At 44.9% G+C, this 17,614-nt stretch overlaps 2 protein-coding genes across 7 annotated transcripts in view; both read left to right on the forward strand.

Moving 5' to 3' along the window:
* Nucleotides 1–4,556, forward strand: part of LOC118081770 (uncharacterized) — a 43,604-nt gene extending 39,048 nt beyond the window's left edge. For 4 of the 5 annotated variants that reach the window (XM_035108177.2, XM_035108178.2, XM_035108174.2 and 1 more), the window contains 3 exons: nucleotides 427–584; nucleotides 1,780–1,935; nucleotides 3,095–4,556. In XM_035108177.2, coding sequence (XP_034964068.2) covers nucleotides 427–584; nucleotides 1,780–1,935; nucleotides 3,095–3,333 — 553 coding nt within the window. In that variant the 3' untranslated portion in view covers nucleotides 3,334–4,556. The remainder of the gene's footprint in view (nucleotides 1–426; nucleotides 585–1,779; nucleotides 1,936–3,094) is intronic. The other variant, XM_035108176.2, reaches the window with a different exon arrangement.
* Nucleotides 4,557–8,845: 4,289 nt separating this feature from the next.
* The window catches only part of SLC29A1 (solute carrier family 29 member 1 (Augustine blood group)), a 78,757-nt gene continuing 69,988 nt past the window's right edge, over nucleotides 8,846–17,614 (forward strand). Inside the window, exon 1 of one of the 2 annotated variants that reach the window (XM_035108170.2) lies at nucleotides 8,846–8,868. The gene's annotated coding sequence lies outside the window, so the exon portion shown is untranslated. Of the gene's footprint in view, nucleotides 8,869–9,151; nucleotides 9,353–17,614 lie in introns of those variants that run through there. The other variant, XM_035108173.2, reaches the window with a different exon arrangement.

Below are 17,614 nucleotides of genomic sequence, written 5' to 3' on the forward strand. Positions count from 1 at the left end.
TGCAAATTGGTATGTGTTCCCCTTTTTCTTCTCTCTCTCTCTATCTTTTTAAGGGCAGCTTAAGATTTAGAAGTGCATCTAGGACGATTTGAACTGAGGCCATTAGTTAACCTGTTTAGGAGTGATCCCATTTGCCCCTTGCTGCTCTGCTCTAATTTCCACCTTTATTAGTGATAGCAACTTCCTTGTGCTCCCCACCCCCAACATGTTACATCCCATTATTGTTCATTCTGCTGAATTTTCTCAGCTGCGTAGAAATCACTGGTACATCAAATTTCCCATTCAGATACTCTAAACCCAGGCTGTGATTATGGTGGCTTCTATTACCTTTGCTAGGACTAAATTTTACTCTAGCTTGGCATAGCCCTGTGCAACTGGGCATGTGAGACCAATTCTCTATTTTCTGCTGCTTCCATTTTTCCCCAGTGTGATTCCTAGCCATGGAGTTCCCCACTTCCTTGGCCCTCATCAGTCTCTCACAGCCAAGAGCCAAGAGGCCATACTCTTACCCAGATCAAGTGTCAGGCTGCAGCTGCCTTATGAAAATCAGGATGACGTATTGGATTCAGCAGAATCACGGACAGGTGTGTTTGTGGGCTGTTCACAGTTTCTTGAGGGTTCTCTTTAAAGCAGAGACGGGCGACCTGTGGCCTTCCAGACTGAGCAGTCTCTTACGATTCTGCAACCAATTCGGGAGGGGGTTGCACTTACCTGAAGGATGTGGTTTGTGGATTATAGCAACTCCATTGCTGTCAGTGGGGGGAAATGTAGCCTCTGTGGTGCAGAATACTTTCTATTAGCTTCAGCTATCCATGTCCTGACATTAATAATCTAGCTTTGGTGGTCTGTGGCCTCATAACCTCCCAAGTGCATTCCTTTCATGCATTATATATGAGGCTACCTTTCTAGATGGTCCAAAAACTGCAACTGGTGCAGAATTCAGCTGCCATACTGCCAACAGGATCAGACAATCTGAACGCATTACAGCAGGTCTGGCTCCATGCCCTGGCTTCTGATATATTTCTGGGCCTAATTCAAAGCGTTGGTTTTAACTTATAAATCCTTATGTAGCTTGGACCCCAATACCTCATGGTACCCTTTTCTCCATATGAGCCTGCTCAGTCAGAGCTTAAGATACACTTTGGAGACCCTCCTCAGAGTGCCTCTGTTGGCAGAACTTGGGTGGTGGCAACAAGAGAGAGGGCCTTCTCAGTGATGTCCCCCCTTGTGTAATGCTCTCCCAAAAGAAGCTTGCCTGGTGACTATGTTAAGATATTTACAGTGTCAGACACAAACGTTTATCTTCTGTCAGGTCCTTGATAGTCTTCTTGTTGCTCTTTCTTTATTTAGATTTCTTACCAGCCCTTCACTATGAAGTCCCAGGCAGGTCATAACGTTTTAAAAAATACAATATTACAAACAGTTAAAACAGCTGACCATCAAGAGCATAGAGTGCGTCCTAAAATACATTGCTGTTGCTGCTGGAATATTTCTAGCTGTTGATGTTGGTTCTGCTTAAGACAGTCAGGGGAGAGGGCTCCTTGATTTTATTGTGACCCCTTGTGATTTTGATGCCTGTGCTGCGTTTTTAAATGTGTGAATTATTGTTGTTGATTATTTTTTTTGTCCATTGTTTTAAATCATCTTGAGACTTTGGTATAATGTGGCAAGTTCAGTTAAATACATAATAATAATAATAATAATAATAATAATAGTAAGGAATCCCTGGAGGTCTGCCTCTGTGTCACATCCTTGATTTCTTCCTTTCTCTCCTCCTAGCAGATAGCCAGAAATCTGCTGCCATTTATACCACAGATCACAGTCTGAGGCAGTGCTCTCCTACAGCATCTACAAGGTCGCAGGAACCTTACATTTTTGAGGAAGAGGACTATGGGCTAGTGGCGAACAAGAGGCGATCATATTCCTTTACCTCAGGTATATACTGTATGACCTTGAAGAAGAATGGGTTACTAGTTGGGGTTGAGGCTACCGGTACCTCTACCCCTCTGCCTGTTTGTACAGAGAAATCCGAGTCTGTTCATTTGCTCATGTTCTGCATTTGCTCAGTTTGGCCCTTTGCCAACTGACTTCTGTTCAAATGCAGCTGAAATCTCTCTGACTAAATCCAGTCTGTTGTGCACCCAGCATGATATCATTATGCTATTTTCAGTGCTTGGCTGCATTCATTCAAAACGGTGTTATTCTCAAAGGAACAAGTTCATTGCTTAATGTCACCATTAGGTGTCAGCAACACACTTTTGACTCAATGGCACATGTCCGAAGTTGAAGCTTGTTACCTTTGTAGGCTGTGCAGACACTACATATATATATATAGCATATCCCTTCTCCCCCCCCTGTCCCCACCCACCCCCGCAAAGTGAAAGTAGTCACATTTTAAAAGAAGAAGAAATAGCAGTATTACAGTTTTCCAAAAACAATTTCTGGAGGAGCAGAATCTCATAAAATGCAGACCTTCAGAAACAATAAAGTATGCAAGCAATGGCCAGAAAGTAAACAAAGATGTGTGTTTAATCTTACAGGCCTTTGAATTGTACGTCCTGGGAGTTACAACAGAAATGGCCCTTTTCTCTTGTCCCCACCTAGTGTACTTCGTGGGGGGGGGGCAGGGACACCACAAAAAAAAGCATGTAACCCTTCTACAGCATGTAGAAAATGGGTCAGTTTTGTATGGGCAATAGAATCTTCATCCCAAGCCGTTTAGGGCTTGAAAGATAATGACCAGAAATGTGTATTGTATCTAAATAGGCTGTGGGTGGAGGAAGGCTTTCCTTGGTGAGGGGAAAGCATATTTTGAACATACAGTACTCAGAGACAAGGTGGCCTACTACTACTACTACTACTACTACTACTATCACATGTTCCATGGCTGAGCCTTGTTCCAGAAAAACCTCAATTCAAACACTGCCCTGAATTCTCTTCTCCCCTCTTTACTTAAGAGATGGGATGGACGTGATACTCTGGAATAAAACAACCGTGTGAACCACAGACTATTAACCAGCCTCTGATAGTTCTGCTGCTTGTTTTCAGTTCATGATGATGCTGTGCAACCTTTCCGCTCCATTCTTTTTTTCAGCTACGTACCAGAAGATCACACCTTTGTCGGTGTCCAAGGAACCCTTGGGCCTTGGCAGCAGCTACTCAGTCACTCTGTACATTGGAGAGCAGACACCGACTCCTCCCAGGCCTCGCTGCCATTCCTTCATCGCCTCTCCTGGTGGTGCCCGAGAAACCTTGGGTGAGAGGAGCCAAGGCGCCTCACCTCGCCAGAAGAACAAATCTGTCTTCAGAAAGTTCTTTGGGAAGAAGGACTGAGATACCAGCTCATTCTCCTCAGCCAAGGAGTGGGATTTGTGGCTGCATGCAAGAGCTTGAACCTTCCTAGGACTGGGCCCAATGGCTACCAGGGGACACTGTTGTGATGGACCATTGCTTGACATTTGCTCTCTCTCTCTCTCTCTTCCCAAGGAGGTCAGGTGAGAGAGGTGGGACTGGTAGGCTCTGTGAAACAATCCCTTATCCCTCAGCCCTCTATGCCATTCAACTCAACCCTGATAGGGGTAGCAACCCCAGGGAATAGCAGCTGAAAGGGTCAAAGGTCTTCAGGGAGAAAGGAAATTAAAATTAAAAACCACCCCACCTAATTCATATTGTTGCAGGGTAGTATATTCCAACTACCATGGGCTTTTTCTCTACAAGCACAGAGCACAGCCTTTGTTTGACACACAAGCTAATATAGGAAATCAGGTACTGTAATACATTCCCAGGCACATACACATTAATGCTGTATTTGTATTCAAGGCAGGGGTTTGTGGAAGACTCATGTTGCTTCTCTTCCTTCCTAACAAATGTTTGCATGGCTCATGATGGGATCAAAAAAGGAAGCGCTTTCTCAGTAACAATTATCCTGACTACCGTATGTTATTTACACAGCCATATAGGGTTGCCTTTTGTTTTTTTAACTTGACCTGGTGCCTTTGCAGATATTAGCAGGGGATAATGTGTAATTTCCTGATTTCTGCAGGTCAGGCTTTGTAAAATGCACATGTCAACACGCACACACACACACACACACAGAGAGAGAGAGAGAGAGAGAGAGAGAGAGAGAGAGAGAGAGAGAGAGAGAGAGAGAGAGAGAGACCAGGCCAAGGATTATCTTGTGAGTCAGTCCTAAAGTCTGCAACAGAGGCCAGAGCAAAGGAATTATTTCTTGGGCAAATTGGTACATTACTAATTTAGAATGGGCATGGATTAAGGTTTGTGGAGGAAACTTTAATCCATGCCCATGGAACTAGTTTTTTTGTTTTGTTTTGTTTTTGCACCTCAAAAAGAACAATTTCTGTACCTACCCTTTTTATGGTTCAGAAATACAGGGTGAGTTCTCCATTGTGTGTGTGCATGCGTGCACAAGAAACCTTAATGTTCTGCTTTCTTTTCTCCTGCACTATGATGCCTAATGCAGCGGCAATTAAGACTTGTTAAATAGTCAGTTGCATCTCCTCAAGAGACATTAACACCACATTAAAACACCAATTGGCTGTCTGTGTGCCTTCCTTCAAAGCGTAATAGAGTTTACCGAGTTATTATTTAACTGTCTGTCAGTGAACCTGTTGCTGAATAGCCCTGCTCTAAGGCTCCTTAGCACACTTGGCACTCCTTGTCCATTGAGCAATGCTGGCTGGGGCCGATAGGAGTGGTAGTCCAATGATATCTGGAAAACAACAGGTGGCTTGTCCCTTTAATGGTGGCGGGTTCTCAAATGGGAGGAAGTGAGGGAATTTATTATTTATACCGCACCCTTCTGGCTGGGTTTCCCCAGCCACTCTGGGAAGCTCCCAACAGAATATTAAAAACACGATAAAACATCAAACATCATACTGAGGTCCAGCTCCGAGGGTCTTCTGTTGGTTCCCTCACTGCGAGAAGTGAGGTTACAGGGAACCAGGCAGAGGGCCTATTCCGTAGTGGTGCCCACACTGTGGAGTGCCCTCCCATCAGATGTCAAGGAAATACAGGTGAAACTTGGAAAATTAGAATATCGTCGAAAAGTGCATTTATTTCAGTAATGCGACTTATTTTTTTATTTTTATTTTTTACAAATGCTTTCTTTTGGAAATTCCACAGTAATAAAACCAATAGTTACAATAATACAAATTGGTATCTGAAGAAGTGTGCATGCACACGAAAGCTCATACCAAAATAAAAACTTAGTTGGTCTTTAAGGTGCTACTGAAGGAATTTTTTTTATAATAATACAAAAATAAGCATTGCTATTACATTTCATTAATTACATTCCATTTATAATTGACCAGCCTAACGACAAATAATTACAATTACAACAAATAAAGGCTTGACATATCTTGCTTTGCATGTCATCCATCTATCTCATATATTGGTTTCACCTTTTAAGTTGCGTTACTGAAATAAATGCACTTTTTGACGATATTCTAATTTTCCGAGTTTCACCTGTAAACAACTATCTGACTTTTAGAAGAAATCTGAAGGCAGCCCTTCATCGGGAAGTTTTTAATGCTTGACATTTTAGTATGTTCTGATATATGCTGTGAGCCACCCAGAGTGGCTGGGGAAACCCAGCCAGATGGGCAGGGTAGAAATACTACTACTACTACTACTACTACTACTACTAATAATAATAATAATAATAATAATAATAATAACAATAATATCCAATGTGAGAAGCCTTTAAGCAACCAGAAGTGGGCCACACCTGTTTAATCGTCTCATGCTGTCAGTGACAACTTGTTCAGCCCACTCATAAAAGCAAAGTGTTGAATGGCAATCAGAGCTGCTGTTTAAGCTGAAATTGGCACTGGTTTCCTGGAGAGCTGGAAGCAGCTCCGCTCTAAAAGGAAGGGGCTTTTAATTATCTGAAACCATCTAATGAAGGCAGTTCAGCCTCTTAAGATCTGAAGACGGAAATGTTTTCTTCTGCCTGAAAAGATGAAGTAGTGAGAGAGACAATATACAAATCTGAATATGCAGAATTGTGAACCTAGGAGTGCAGCATGAAAACATGGAGCACGTCTGCACTGCAGATTTATTGGCTTTATTCTGGTCTGGTGCAGTTCTGATTTGGAGCACCTATGCCTCGCTAGATGTTACAGAAAGATGCATGTAATTGTATTGAACACCCTCTTAAAGGTTGAAAAGCTGCTTTGTTCAGGAGAGCAGTTAAGAACAGGGAAGTAGTTGGAAATGATGCAGTTAATTTTTTGCCTGTTCATTATTTTTCTCCAAATCACACCATGGCTGTGTGTGTGTGTGTGTGTGTGTGTGTGTGAGAGAGAGAGAGAGAGAGAGAGAGAGAGAGAGAGAGAGAGAGAGAGAGAGAGAGAGAGAGATGGGAGGTTCAAATCTATGTTTGAAAACCCAGTTTGCCACGGTTAGCAAAAGGCAGTTTGTTGCAAGAGGTGAAGGACAAGATCTGTCCATATAAGCCAACCAGCCTGGCAATTTAATACTGATTTCAGCGTTGGCAGTGAGTCTGTGTCCTTGACTGCCCTTGGTGGCAGTAGGCCAGCTTAGAGGGTGCAGGGCAGGCTCTGTCCTCCAGCACCACTTGCCTGAGACACCCACCTCACTCTTAGGGCCAGCTTGTTGCAAACAATATCAATTGGCTGCATGAAAAATTCCAGAGGGATTAGGTGTGTGAGACTGTTGTAGCAAAAGCAGTCTCAGGACTACACATTTACGCGGCACATGTTTGCCCCCCCCCCCAAGTTGTGCACTCCAGGAATGCATCAGTCTAGAAGTAGAGAACATACATGATGCATCACATATATAAAGTCTGGGATTCGCTGCTAGTATCACTAGTTAAAAAGCCTTTCTGTTTACCAGAGCAAAGACAGATCTCTTCTTGAGACTCCAGAGTGCTGCTTCTAGTCATGGGTGAAAACTCTAGGGTGGTGGCTGCATCATCATGGGCAAGACCCTAGTTCCATATTATAGTTTTGCAGAGTCATTGTGTGGCCAGTCAGTGGCTTGTGTTATAGAATACTAACTTCCCAGCTCTCTTGTTACCATTGGATTGCTATCCATGCTGCTTTGGGGGATTTGGGGCGGCTTTTTAAAGGATTATACAAATTCATGGAGTATAAGGCTTTTTGGTGACTACTAAGCATGCTAGCTATGCTCTCTGGTCTGGTGCACTCTGGTCCTGCTTGCAGGTTTTCCCTTCAGCATGTGGTTAGCCGGTGTGAGAACAGAATGCTGGCCTGGATTGGCCATTGACCCAATCCAGCAGGCACTTCTTTCTTTCTTTTAAAAATAGGTTTTTTGGGGGTTAATTTTCCAAACCTTAACAAGCGAATACAGTGACACGTAACTTGGTGGTTGTCCCACTAAGAGAGAACAAAGTGCATCAAAGGGGTATGGAAGTTTGTGCAAAAGCGCAGACTATGGCTTGTAAGTCTTGCCAAAGTCCTCTATTTGATTGAGGTGGTCTCCATATCTGGCCATCCCAATGCTTCTATGTGAGGTGAATGGTGCACAGAGGGACAAGCTGCACAGAGGGATAATGGGTCTGATTACCCCTTAGCATGTATTTGACATGTCATTTTCCTCTGTTAGCGCCACTGTCCAAACATAAGTATACCAAGAGTCAACAGATTGTCCATCTGCAGAACGCAAACACCTGGCAAATTCTAAATGCACCACCACTATCAGAGCTATCAGCAATCCTTTATAACATAAAAGCTGGTTGGCTTCTATTATCCCTAACAGCACTAATGAAGTTGACGTGGTCATGTTTTGTGTTTTACATTAATTCAATTTCCGCAAAGACACTGGCATAGCTGCCAAGTTATCCCTTTTTTAAAGGGATTTTCCCTTATGCTGAATAGGCTTCCTCGCGAGAAAAGGGAAAACTTGGCAGCTATGCACTGGTCCAAAAGGTGTGCGCATTCTGGCAGTGCCGCTAGAGGTACGAAGATGTCATAGTAACACCACAAGCCACTTCTTATGTTCTTACAGTTTAATTTAGGCCCAGGGCCTGCTTAGCAAGTGATGGTGCATATAGGCTAGGAGTCACCAAACCTTAGGAGCCTGATGGCAAATTTGCAGGCTCCACACACCCATCACACCCTGTTTCCTTGGCTACAACAGAATGCTTCTTTCAAGCCTAATTTCAGAAGGTGGAAGGGAACTGATGGACACCAAGAAAAGGCAGGTACCATACTGACAACACCTAATGTAAAGCCTCTGAACCAAGTCTGCCTGGCTGTCCATAGTATTGATTAACCTTGGAAACAAAGGGAGCCTGGCTCAGTGCTCAAGCACGTTTCACATGCAGAAGGTACCAAGCCCTCCTCCTGTCTCACATCTCCAATAAAAAATTAGGGAGCAGGTGAGGTGAAGGAACTGGAGCTTTATACCCTAGAGAGCTGCCATTGGTCCAAGGATGAACAAACAGGCCCTATACCTTTCCTTCTCTGCTGGCAGCCCTCCTAATTTTTGCATTAAGGATATAGGAGCTTCCAGGTGAGATTCTGGCACCTCTCTTTTGAACTTCAATTGTGCACACACCTCTTCCCTTCAGAAGCAGGGCCTCCTGCGTCAGGATTTCCAGAGTGTAAGAGAGGGCAAGAGGCTACAAGCTATCTGCACCCAAACAGGAAATGAAGGTCATGAGATGGCAAGAGGAGACTGCACTTTGTTAACACTTTGCTGCTAGGGTTTATCCTGCTCCATTGACTCAGGCTGGTTCAGCCTATGCTGCTCCCCATTCAACATCGGAGTCTCTGTTGAAGCTACTGCGGTTCCAATGTACAGAGCTGGCTTCAACTAAAACAGGCCCTTGGTCCACCTCTAGCCTGATATCATCCACTCCAGGTATGGATATCCTCTAATCATCCTGATGTTGCTGAACTACAACTGCTGTGTTTATTCTGCGTGGAAGGGAAACCATTTTGAAAAGTATGTGGCAACATTTATCTATAAGGAGGTGCAGGAGAGGGACGCTTCACCTATTACATTTCTGCCTGCAATGCAGAGCTGTCGTCAACGCGTAGGATGCCCTGCCCTAGGGTGGGGGAGGCACTCTGCACCTGCTTTGATTACTGATTCACATGTGCCAGAGCAGAGTCCTGCTTTCTAATGAAAGCCTCATTTAAGAAGGGTTCGCCAAGGGCGCCAGAGGATAAAAGCAAGCGCCGGGCGCGCTAGGACCTGGGGATGCTCAGCAGGCGCCCGAGTAGAAAAGTCTCGCCGCGACGAGCAAGCGAGCGAGCAGTCTGGTGGAAGAGGCGAGTTTTCCGCGGGAGAGGCGGAGAAAGCGCTGGAGCCGGCGGCGAGATGGCCTAGCCCTGGGCAACATGTAAGCGTGCGCGGTGGTGCCTCGGGGCTCCAGCTTGCTTCCTGCTTGGGTTTGGCTGAGCCGAGTTCCCCGCAGAGGGAACCTACAGGTTGTAAACACCTGGGGGTGGGCGGAGAGAAAGAAGCAGAGGCGGGCGCCCTTAGTCCGGGGCGGGGGTAAGAAGGAGTCGTCCGCAGGGCCATCCGCTTCTCCTCGAGGGACTTGTTTCTGAACTGCGTCTGGGGTGGGGGGCGCCCTTTTTCCGGCTCCGGCGCGCAAGGACGGGTCTCGTTGGCGCACAGCTGCTGCTTCCAAAGTGGAGCCCGCTCGGGAGCCTTGGGCGCACGCCTGCTTGGCCGCGTCTGTCCCGGCACATGTCGTTCTTCTGAAAAGCAAGTCGGGCTGAGTGTGCTTTGGCGGGTGTGCCCCGGAGGCACAGTTCCTCAACAGCATGGAGAGATTTTGTTGTTGTTGTTTAGTCGTTTAGTCGTGTCCGACTCTTCGCGACCCCATGGACCAGAGCACGCCAGGCACTCCTGTCTTGCACTGCCTCCCGCAGTTTGGTCAAACTCATGTTCGTAGCTTCGAGAACACTGTCCAACCATCTCGTCCTCTGTCGTCCCCTTCTCCTAGTGCCCTCCATCTTTCCCAACATCAGGGTCTTTTCCAGGGAGTCTTCTCTTCTCATTAGGTGGCCAAAGTATTGGAGCCTCAGCTTCAGAGATTAGCTCGCCCTTTACGCACGCCCTGCTGTGTTCTCGATCGTGGTGGATTTCCTACCCTTGTCACTGCTTCGGGAACTCAACGATCCCCGTTCATTGTTGGATGTGCTCATCCTGGGAGATATAAATCTCTTATGTTAACCGGTGCAAGGTGCGGGTGTCCTCCAAAGTGTAATGGTGCGAAATCGCCCAGAGGGCATAAAAAGCGCCTGCTAAATTCTTAACTGGATTTGGCTGAAGCTTAGAAATTGCCCTTTGAAGCTTCCCAAAGATAAACTAGCTGATGCTCAGGAAGCTACCAGTTGACCCGATGCAGTTTGCTTGCCCGTTTGATGCAGCAGCAACAGTGCTTGATTTTATCCCATGGGTTGGGGGGAGTGGAATAAAACGGAGCTCCGGATACAATTGTGGTGTTAGGCGTAGCATGTCTGTGGCAGGGAACCAGAGAGCTTGCCTGGAAGTTGCATGTAAGTTGTTGACTCTGCTTCCTCCCTGCAGGCTTTAACGCTGACTAAGTAGAGGGACTTTGCCACTAATGTCTAGGCTGCTTTTTCTTTTTCAAGCCTGGAGGCATGCCTAATGTTTGCTTTATCTTAGTCTAAACAAGGTAAAGAGTGTTGGAATATTCCATCAAGCAGGTGCAGAGCAGGCATCGGTCATCGTTTTGCTGTGTCCTTGGTACTTGGTCTCCAGGGCTGGCTACGTGTACAGAACTCCAGGTTTTCAAGGTCACAGCTTTGAATACAAATCTGTGAAACACATGGCCATTTCTGTTGCATGCTAGGTGGTTTTGCTGCATTTTGGTAGGTTGTGATGATTTGCTCAAGTGTGGAAAGCCAGATTCCTGCTAAAATATGAAGGCTCCTTTATTTCAAGCAGATTCCAAGGGACTAGTCTTGAATCCTGCGGTCAATGCACAAGCAGGAAATTCCATTTTATGGGTGGCTTTTGGAGCAAAGCATCACTGAACAGGTGAATTTGTACAAGGGTAGGCAGCCCTTCAGAGCCTCTCATGCACTGGGGCTCAAGCACAGTTGCTGTGCTCATGCAATCGTCATGGTAACATACAGTTGTAATTTGCCCCCCTCCCTCTGCAAGTCCTTCCTCTATGAGCTTATTCTAGCCTGGATAAAATAGCTTTTTGCATGAATACTGCAGCAAAGCAGTTCCTTGTGCTTCCAGCCCTGATTTGCTGATGATTGTGCTGGACAGCACCAGACACCTGTGGAGAAGTTATGTTTGTTTATTGTCTAAAGCCAAATACCCAATACTTCAAATGCTGTCGCTTTGGTAGTTGTGGAAAGATCAAGCTGTCTTAATCCTCACTCCTTTAGCTACAGGTAATTTCTTGCACAGCTTTTCCAATATCCATCCCACTGATATTTTCTCCAAAGGGGCGCAGCAACAATACATGCTTTTGACTAATCAAACCACTTTGCAAGAGCCTGGTGTAGAGATTAAGAGCAGTGGACTATAATCTGGTGCACCAGGTTTGCTTCCCCGCTCCTCCACATGCAGCTGCTGGGTGACCTTGGGCTAGTCACACTTCTCTGAAGTCTCTCAACCTCACTCACCTCAGAGTGTTTGTTGTGGGGGAGGAAGGGAAAGGATATTGTTAGCCGCTTTGAGACTCCTTAAGGGGAGTGAAAGGCAGGATATAAAGTCCAAACTCCTCCTCCTCCTCCTCTTCTTCAGTAAAGGTAAAGGGACCCCTGAACATTAGGTCCAGTTGTGACCGAATCTGGGGTTGCGGCGCTCATCTCGCGTTATTGGCCGAGGGAGCCAGTGTACAGCTTCCAGGTCATGTGGCCAGCATGACAAAGCCGCTTCTGGCGAACCAGAGCAGCACACAGAAACGCAGTTTACCTTCCCGCTGTAGCGGTACCTTATTTATCTACTTGCACTTTGACGTGCTTTCCAACTGCTAGGTGGGCAGGAGCTGGGACCGAGCAATGGGAGCTCACCCCGTCGCGGGGATTCGAACCGCCAACCTCCTGATCAGCAAGTCCTAGGCTCTGTGGTTTAACCCACAGCGCCACCCGCGTCCCTCCTTCTTCTTCGGTAGGCCAGTATTATTGTTTCCATATTGCAGATTCCCAGCTGACTCTGGCTGAGAGGGTGGATTGCCAAAGGCTGCCCAGTGAGTGCACAGTTAAGAGGTGAATGGAGGACTTCTTGCTGATGGCTCAAATTCTTAAGTCACCAGATCCTAATTAGGTTTGGCCAGAGAGGTGGATGTGATTGGATACTGCAGGCTAGCTGTCACCTTCCTTCCCAAAATAGGTGGTAAATTCTAAGGCCAAACAAACCTCTTAGGGGAATCTCAATTATATCCAAAGATAAAGACATGCTGGTGGAAATTTAGGCAGGGCTTTGAGGCCTCCCCATCATGGCTTCTCTGCTGGTACCAGTGGCATACTGGAAAAGGGATGAAGTACCACCACTTATATCAAAGCAGAGGTGTTGATGTCATATGCTGGAGCACTATTTGCCAATCAAACCTGTAAGTTATTCCTGAGAGAGGATCCATTACATGAGCTAAGTAAGAGAAAGGCACAGGTTACATTGGCATGCAGGGCTAAGGATTAAGCTGTGGCTTCTGTTTTGAAAACTTTTGACCAACCAAAATGGCACAGAATCGTGAGCAAGCTTTCGAGTCCACCAGAATGCTTCATCAGGCTGAATGTTAAGCCAAGTGTGTATGTGTGATTGAGAGAGAGAGAGAGAGAGAGAAGCTGACTTGGCATTGAAGCCATAATGCCTGCATTAGACAAAAGTTTGTTTTTGTTGTATGTATAGTCTTAAAAGAGGTATGGGAACCCGACTAGGGGAAGCGCCTGCACTTCCAAATTTACTACTACACACTGCCTACCTTTTACCTTTTCTTTCAGCTCTTGCCTTTCTTAACACGTCCAATAGCAGGGATGTTTCTTATCAGCCTTATCCCCTTTTTGCTTTGCTAATCTGTCCCTGAAGTTCTTCTGTTTAATTCTCCCCATGCATCTTTCAGTGTAATTTCACTATCCTAGTAGCTTTCTGCTCTAACGTTCAGACCACATCAGTGCTTCCATAACTCTGAGAACTGCCTTCAGGCATGTGACTCAGCGTGATTTTTGGCTGCTCAATCAGCTGCTATTTGAACTGGTCAAGTGATCCTTCCTTGAGGGGAGATCCCTACAGCTGAGGATGAACAATTCCTGCCTGGGGAGAACACAACACGGCAATTAAAATCTCTTCTGAATTTAAAACTCTCCCAAGGAGCATGACAAATAATTATAACCTAACACTGGAAAAAGTTTTGCTGTTTTGCGAGTTGTGAGAGAGATTTCTGCTGTTCCCATTTTGCAGAACTCTGGCTGAGGAATCATCTAGTGAACACATGCCTGGACTGGGATCAGAATTCAAAGAATTTATTCACAAGGCCACAAAGAATTATTGCCATGGGCCTGCAGTTATGTCAAAAGGGTCTATAGCTCTCACCCCATGCTCTTTGGAAAGAAAATGCCATCTCTAGAAATCCCTCCCACCAAAGATTTTTCAGGGGCTTATATTGTTTTCTTTTCAGTGCCAAGGGCAAGACATTTTAAAATACATTCTTTCTGCCTTTTAAAGTTCAGTTGTTAACTTGCGCTATTTTTAAAAGGGGTTTATTTCTATTCAACTGAAATTCAGCAACAAATGTCAATGCAAGGTAAATAGAAAAGAAAGAGAGATGTAAAAACAATTCAAAAACACAAAGTTCCCAGGGAACAGGCACAGTGCCTTATTTATCATATTGTCTACACTGGTGTGAATAACATTTAAATCAACTTCTGCAATATCTGTTTCTTTTATTGCTGTATGGCTGATTATTTAGCTTTTATATTTTTGAAAACAGTGTCTAAAGAAAAAGAAATCCATCCAAGGAAACATTTTGGCAATGATACATAGAACAGCAGCAGAAATTGAAAGTGCAGTGCCCAAAGCTGGCATAAAAGCAGTTATAAAAATGTTTGTCCCAGTCACATTTCTCTAAAAGTGGTTGCTTTTTCTTTACTCTTTTAAGGGTCTAGTCCTCAAGCTATGTCTGCTGCAGAAGGTATGCTTCAGTCAATGGGACCACTTGGGAGATAAACTTGATTCATAATTTCTTTCTTAAAATGCTTGCCAGGAACTAAAATTACCAACCAGTAGCAAAATCGCATGCCCTCATTCGCTCTCCCTGGACCTGCGCTTTAAAATCCTAGAGCTGTGACCCCATATGGACAGAGACAGCTTAGCTTTGGTTTTATCTACATTCTGGTAACCTCTAGGCTGAATAACTTTGATGCATTATATGTGGGGCTACCTTTGACGACGGTTTGGAAACTACAGCTAGTTTCCAAATACTGGCCCAACTGCATTGGCTGCCAATTAGGCTTAATTCAAGGTCCTGGTTTTGATAAAGCCACTGGAGTTGGGGTAGGATGTATCCTTTTTCTGCTATTCCAGAATGGACACTTTTAGTTAACAAATTTCTTCCATTTTGATATGTTTTTAATTTGGTAGTGTATGGTTTCCACACACCCCACCCAAAATTAAGTTACTCTGAGACAAACTTTTTTTTTGTAGTAAACAGATAAATGTAATAAATAACAATGACACAATAAAAAAATTCCTTCCAGTAGCACCTTAAGAGACCAACTAAGTTTGTCATTGGTATGAGCTTTCGTGTGCATGCACACTTCTTCAGATATCGTGCATGCACACAAAAGCTCATACCAATGACAAACTTAGTTGGTCTCTAAGGTGCTACTGGAAGAAATTTTTTTAATTTGTTGTGACTACGACAGACCAACACAGCTGCCTACCTGTAACTAGAATGATGACACAGTTGACGCCAACGTGGAAAGTACAGGCATACGGGCACTTCCCTGCATATTTCCCCTGACAGGCTTTGCTCACAGTTTCTCCTTGTGTGGGAGGGCAAATCTGCTAAGTCATGCAAAAGGGAAACACAATGCTGTCACGTGCTGCTCCCGGGGCCATGCCAGGATTTGGCTTTGGGCACATCGTGGCAGACTCGGGGGGGGGCACTGGCATGTCGGTGCATGCCAGAAGTTGGATCCTGCGGGCAGCAGCAGCACACGTACGTGACAAGTGTGTGGCGAGCAGAAGCAGCTTGGACATTTGGCATAGGGAATGCTTCTCTTTACGTGCGGCGTGTCCAGATGAGCCACCCTAAATGGGAGCCAAAGAGAACAGGGACAACAGGACTGTGCTGTAACGTGGATGCCGTTGTCACGAGCAGATCTTGGAAGGTTTACCTCGGTGTTTTAAAAGTTTCTCCATTCTTTCGTCAGGCTATCGGAAGCGCTTAATTCTATAAGCCATTTAATCCAGCTCCTCATGTGCCTCATGTGCCGCCTTGATCCTTGCTGGGGAAATAGCGCAGTTCCTTTCCTTCTCCTCCATCTGCCTGCGACACCCCTTAGCAACAGAGAGTCCTGTTCTTCCCAGGCTGCTGCAGCTAAGGTCAAAAAGTACTTTGTCTCTTTAAAACCGCCTCTCTGCTTTCCCTATGGATCAGGTGTATAAACATTGCACTGCCCTCCATAAAGCTATTATACCCACTGCCTGTTTTTTTTTTTTTTTGGAAATGGGAAGCAACAATGCACCGCAGTTTAAAGTTTCACGTATCTGATCAGTTTACTTAAGCGCTGTGGCACAGCACATTTAGGATGCATGCAAAGCAGGCAGAGAGCGCTAGAGCAAAACGCTTCTCCTGTGGAAAGCATGAGTAGCTCCTGAGACAGTGAAATGAATGACCAGTTCTCTCCTCCCAGCAGTAAAGAATTAAGATGGACCTGGTTTCTTTATATGTGCATGCATGTCTTTGATTCCTTGGCATAGGTTCAATTACTCTGGGAGGCAGCTTCACTTGAGAGACAGGGACTGGCCCAAGGTCACCCAGTGGCTGAGTGGGGATTTGAACCTGGGCCATGCTGGTCCTGGTCTAGTTGCATTCTGACCATTGCACCACACAGGCTCTCCAACGAAAGACATGTTTCTGCCTTCTTGTTTTTGTTTTAATTCAGAGCATAAATTCTGCACCGCTAAAAAATAGAGACATAACCCAATCCAAAGAAGTATCTAATTAATTTCACAGCACTTAATTTCAACTACTAAATAAAATGCAGCAATCAATAGTTGGAAATCAAAGGGCACTACTCAGAGAAATGAATGAAAATCTTCAGAATGGCAGACTTATATGATGTTTTTAAAATCATCTCCTCTCCAGATTATATATATTTTTAAGAAGGGAAACCACTTTACTATTACACTGAGGATGGTGCACCTGTAGCCCTCTGTATGTTGGGGGGCTACAGTTCCCACCACCTCTGACCATTATCCATGCTGGCTGGGTTTGACGGGAGCTGGGAGTCAGATTGCATGAGAGCCAAAGGTTCCCCATTACTGGTCTTCCACCTTGTTTTGGCACTCTGAATGTCTCAATTACTGCATCAGTTTTTCCAGCAGTAATCCCATGACTCTCCTTTTCATATCCATTTTAAAAGAAGATGGTAAAGGATTGTTGTTGTTCTTGTTTAGTCATTTAGTCGTGTCCGACTCTTCGTGACCCCATGGATCAGAGCACGCCAGGCACTTCTATTTTCTGGTAAAAGATTACCCTTAATAAAAAAATGGTTGGATTTTGTTTTCCCCATTACTCCACATGTGATGCAAAATACAATTTTTGCTATAATCTGTCCAGCATCGACTAGCAGATGCCTTACATTTAATCCTAATTGGAGTCAAGTGCCAGCATACTAAAAATAAGCTATTGAATTTGTGCAAAAAATCATTTCATCAAATGCTTTCTATTTTACTAAGAGCTTACAGAGAACCTTAAGTTCCGATTTTCTGTGAGTACTGGTTTTTAACTTGCACTTGATCGAATACTGTGTAGACTTCACTCATGCACCCATTGCTAGCTCTCATGTAATATGATCAAATCAGAGGGTGGGAAATGAGCAGAGGGGAGGATGTGTAGGTCAGAGTTCTGAAAAACCTGCAAGATCTCCATCTAGATGATAAGTTTGCCGCAAGCCATTTTACAATTAATGAATGCTGAAGTTTTGGTTGGTGGGCTGGGAACAGTGACACTGCAAGAGATTAAACCAGACCAATCAGGGAAGGCAGAGAGACTCAAGATGTTTTGGTGCTTGTGGCAGAAGATCCAAATGATACCAACAATGGGGGTGAAAATGCACCAGTAAATTACATTTTTGATAGATTACTATGCATTGATCTACTGTGCTGCAAACAACAATGTGGAAAAGGATATCGTAATTATATTATGCTACTCTACTAGGAAGATGCATCTTGGGCCTGTTCATACCACTGACTGCTAAAGAAGGAATTGCAGCTTATGTGAAGGACTATGCCAGGATTCCTCAACCTCAGCCCTCCAGATGTTTTGAGACTACAGTTCACCATCATCCTTGACCCCTGGTCCTGCTAGCTAGGGATCATGGGAGTTGTAGGCAAAAAACATCTGGAGGGCCGAGGTTGAGGAAGCCTGGAAAATTACCAGGCCTGC

Source organism: Zootoca vivipara, chromosome 3 (assembly GCF_963506605.1).
Source record: "Zootoca vivipara chromosome 3, rZooViv1.1, whole genome shotgun sequence".
Taxonomy (NCBI): Eukaryota; Metazoa; Chordata; class Lepidosauria; order Squamata; family Lacertidae; genus Zootoca; species Zootoca vivipara.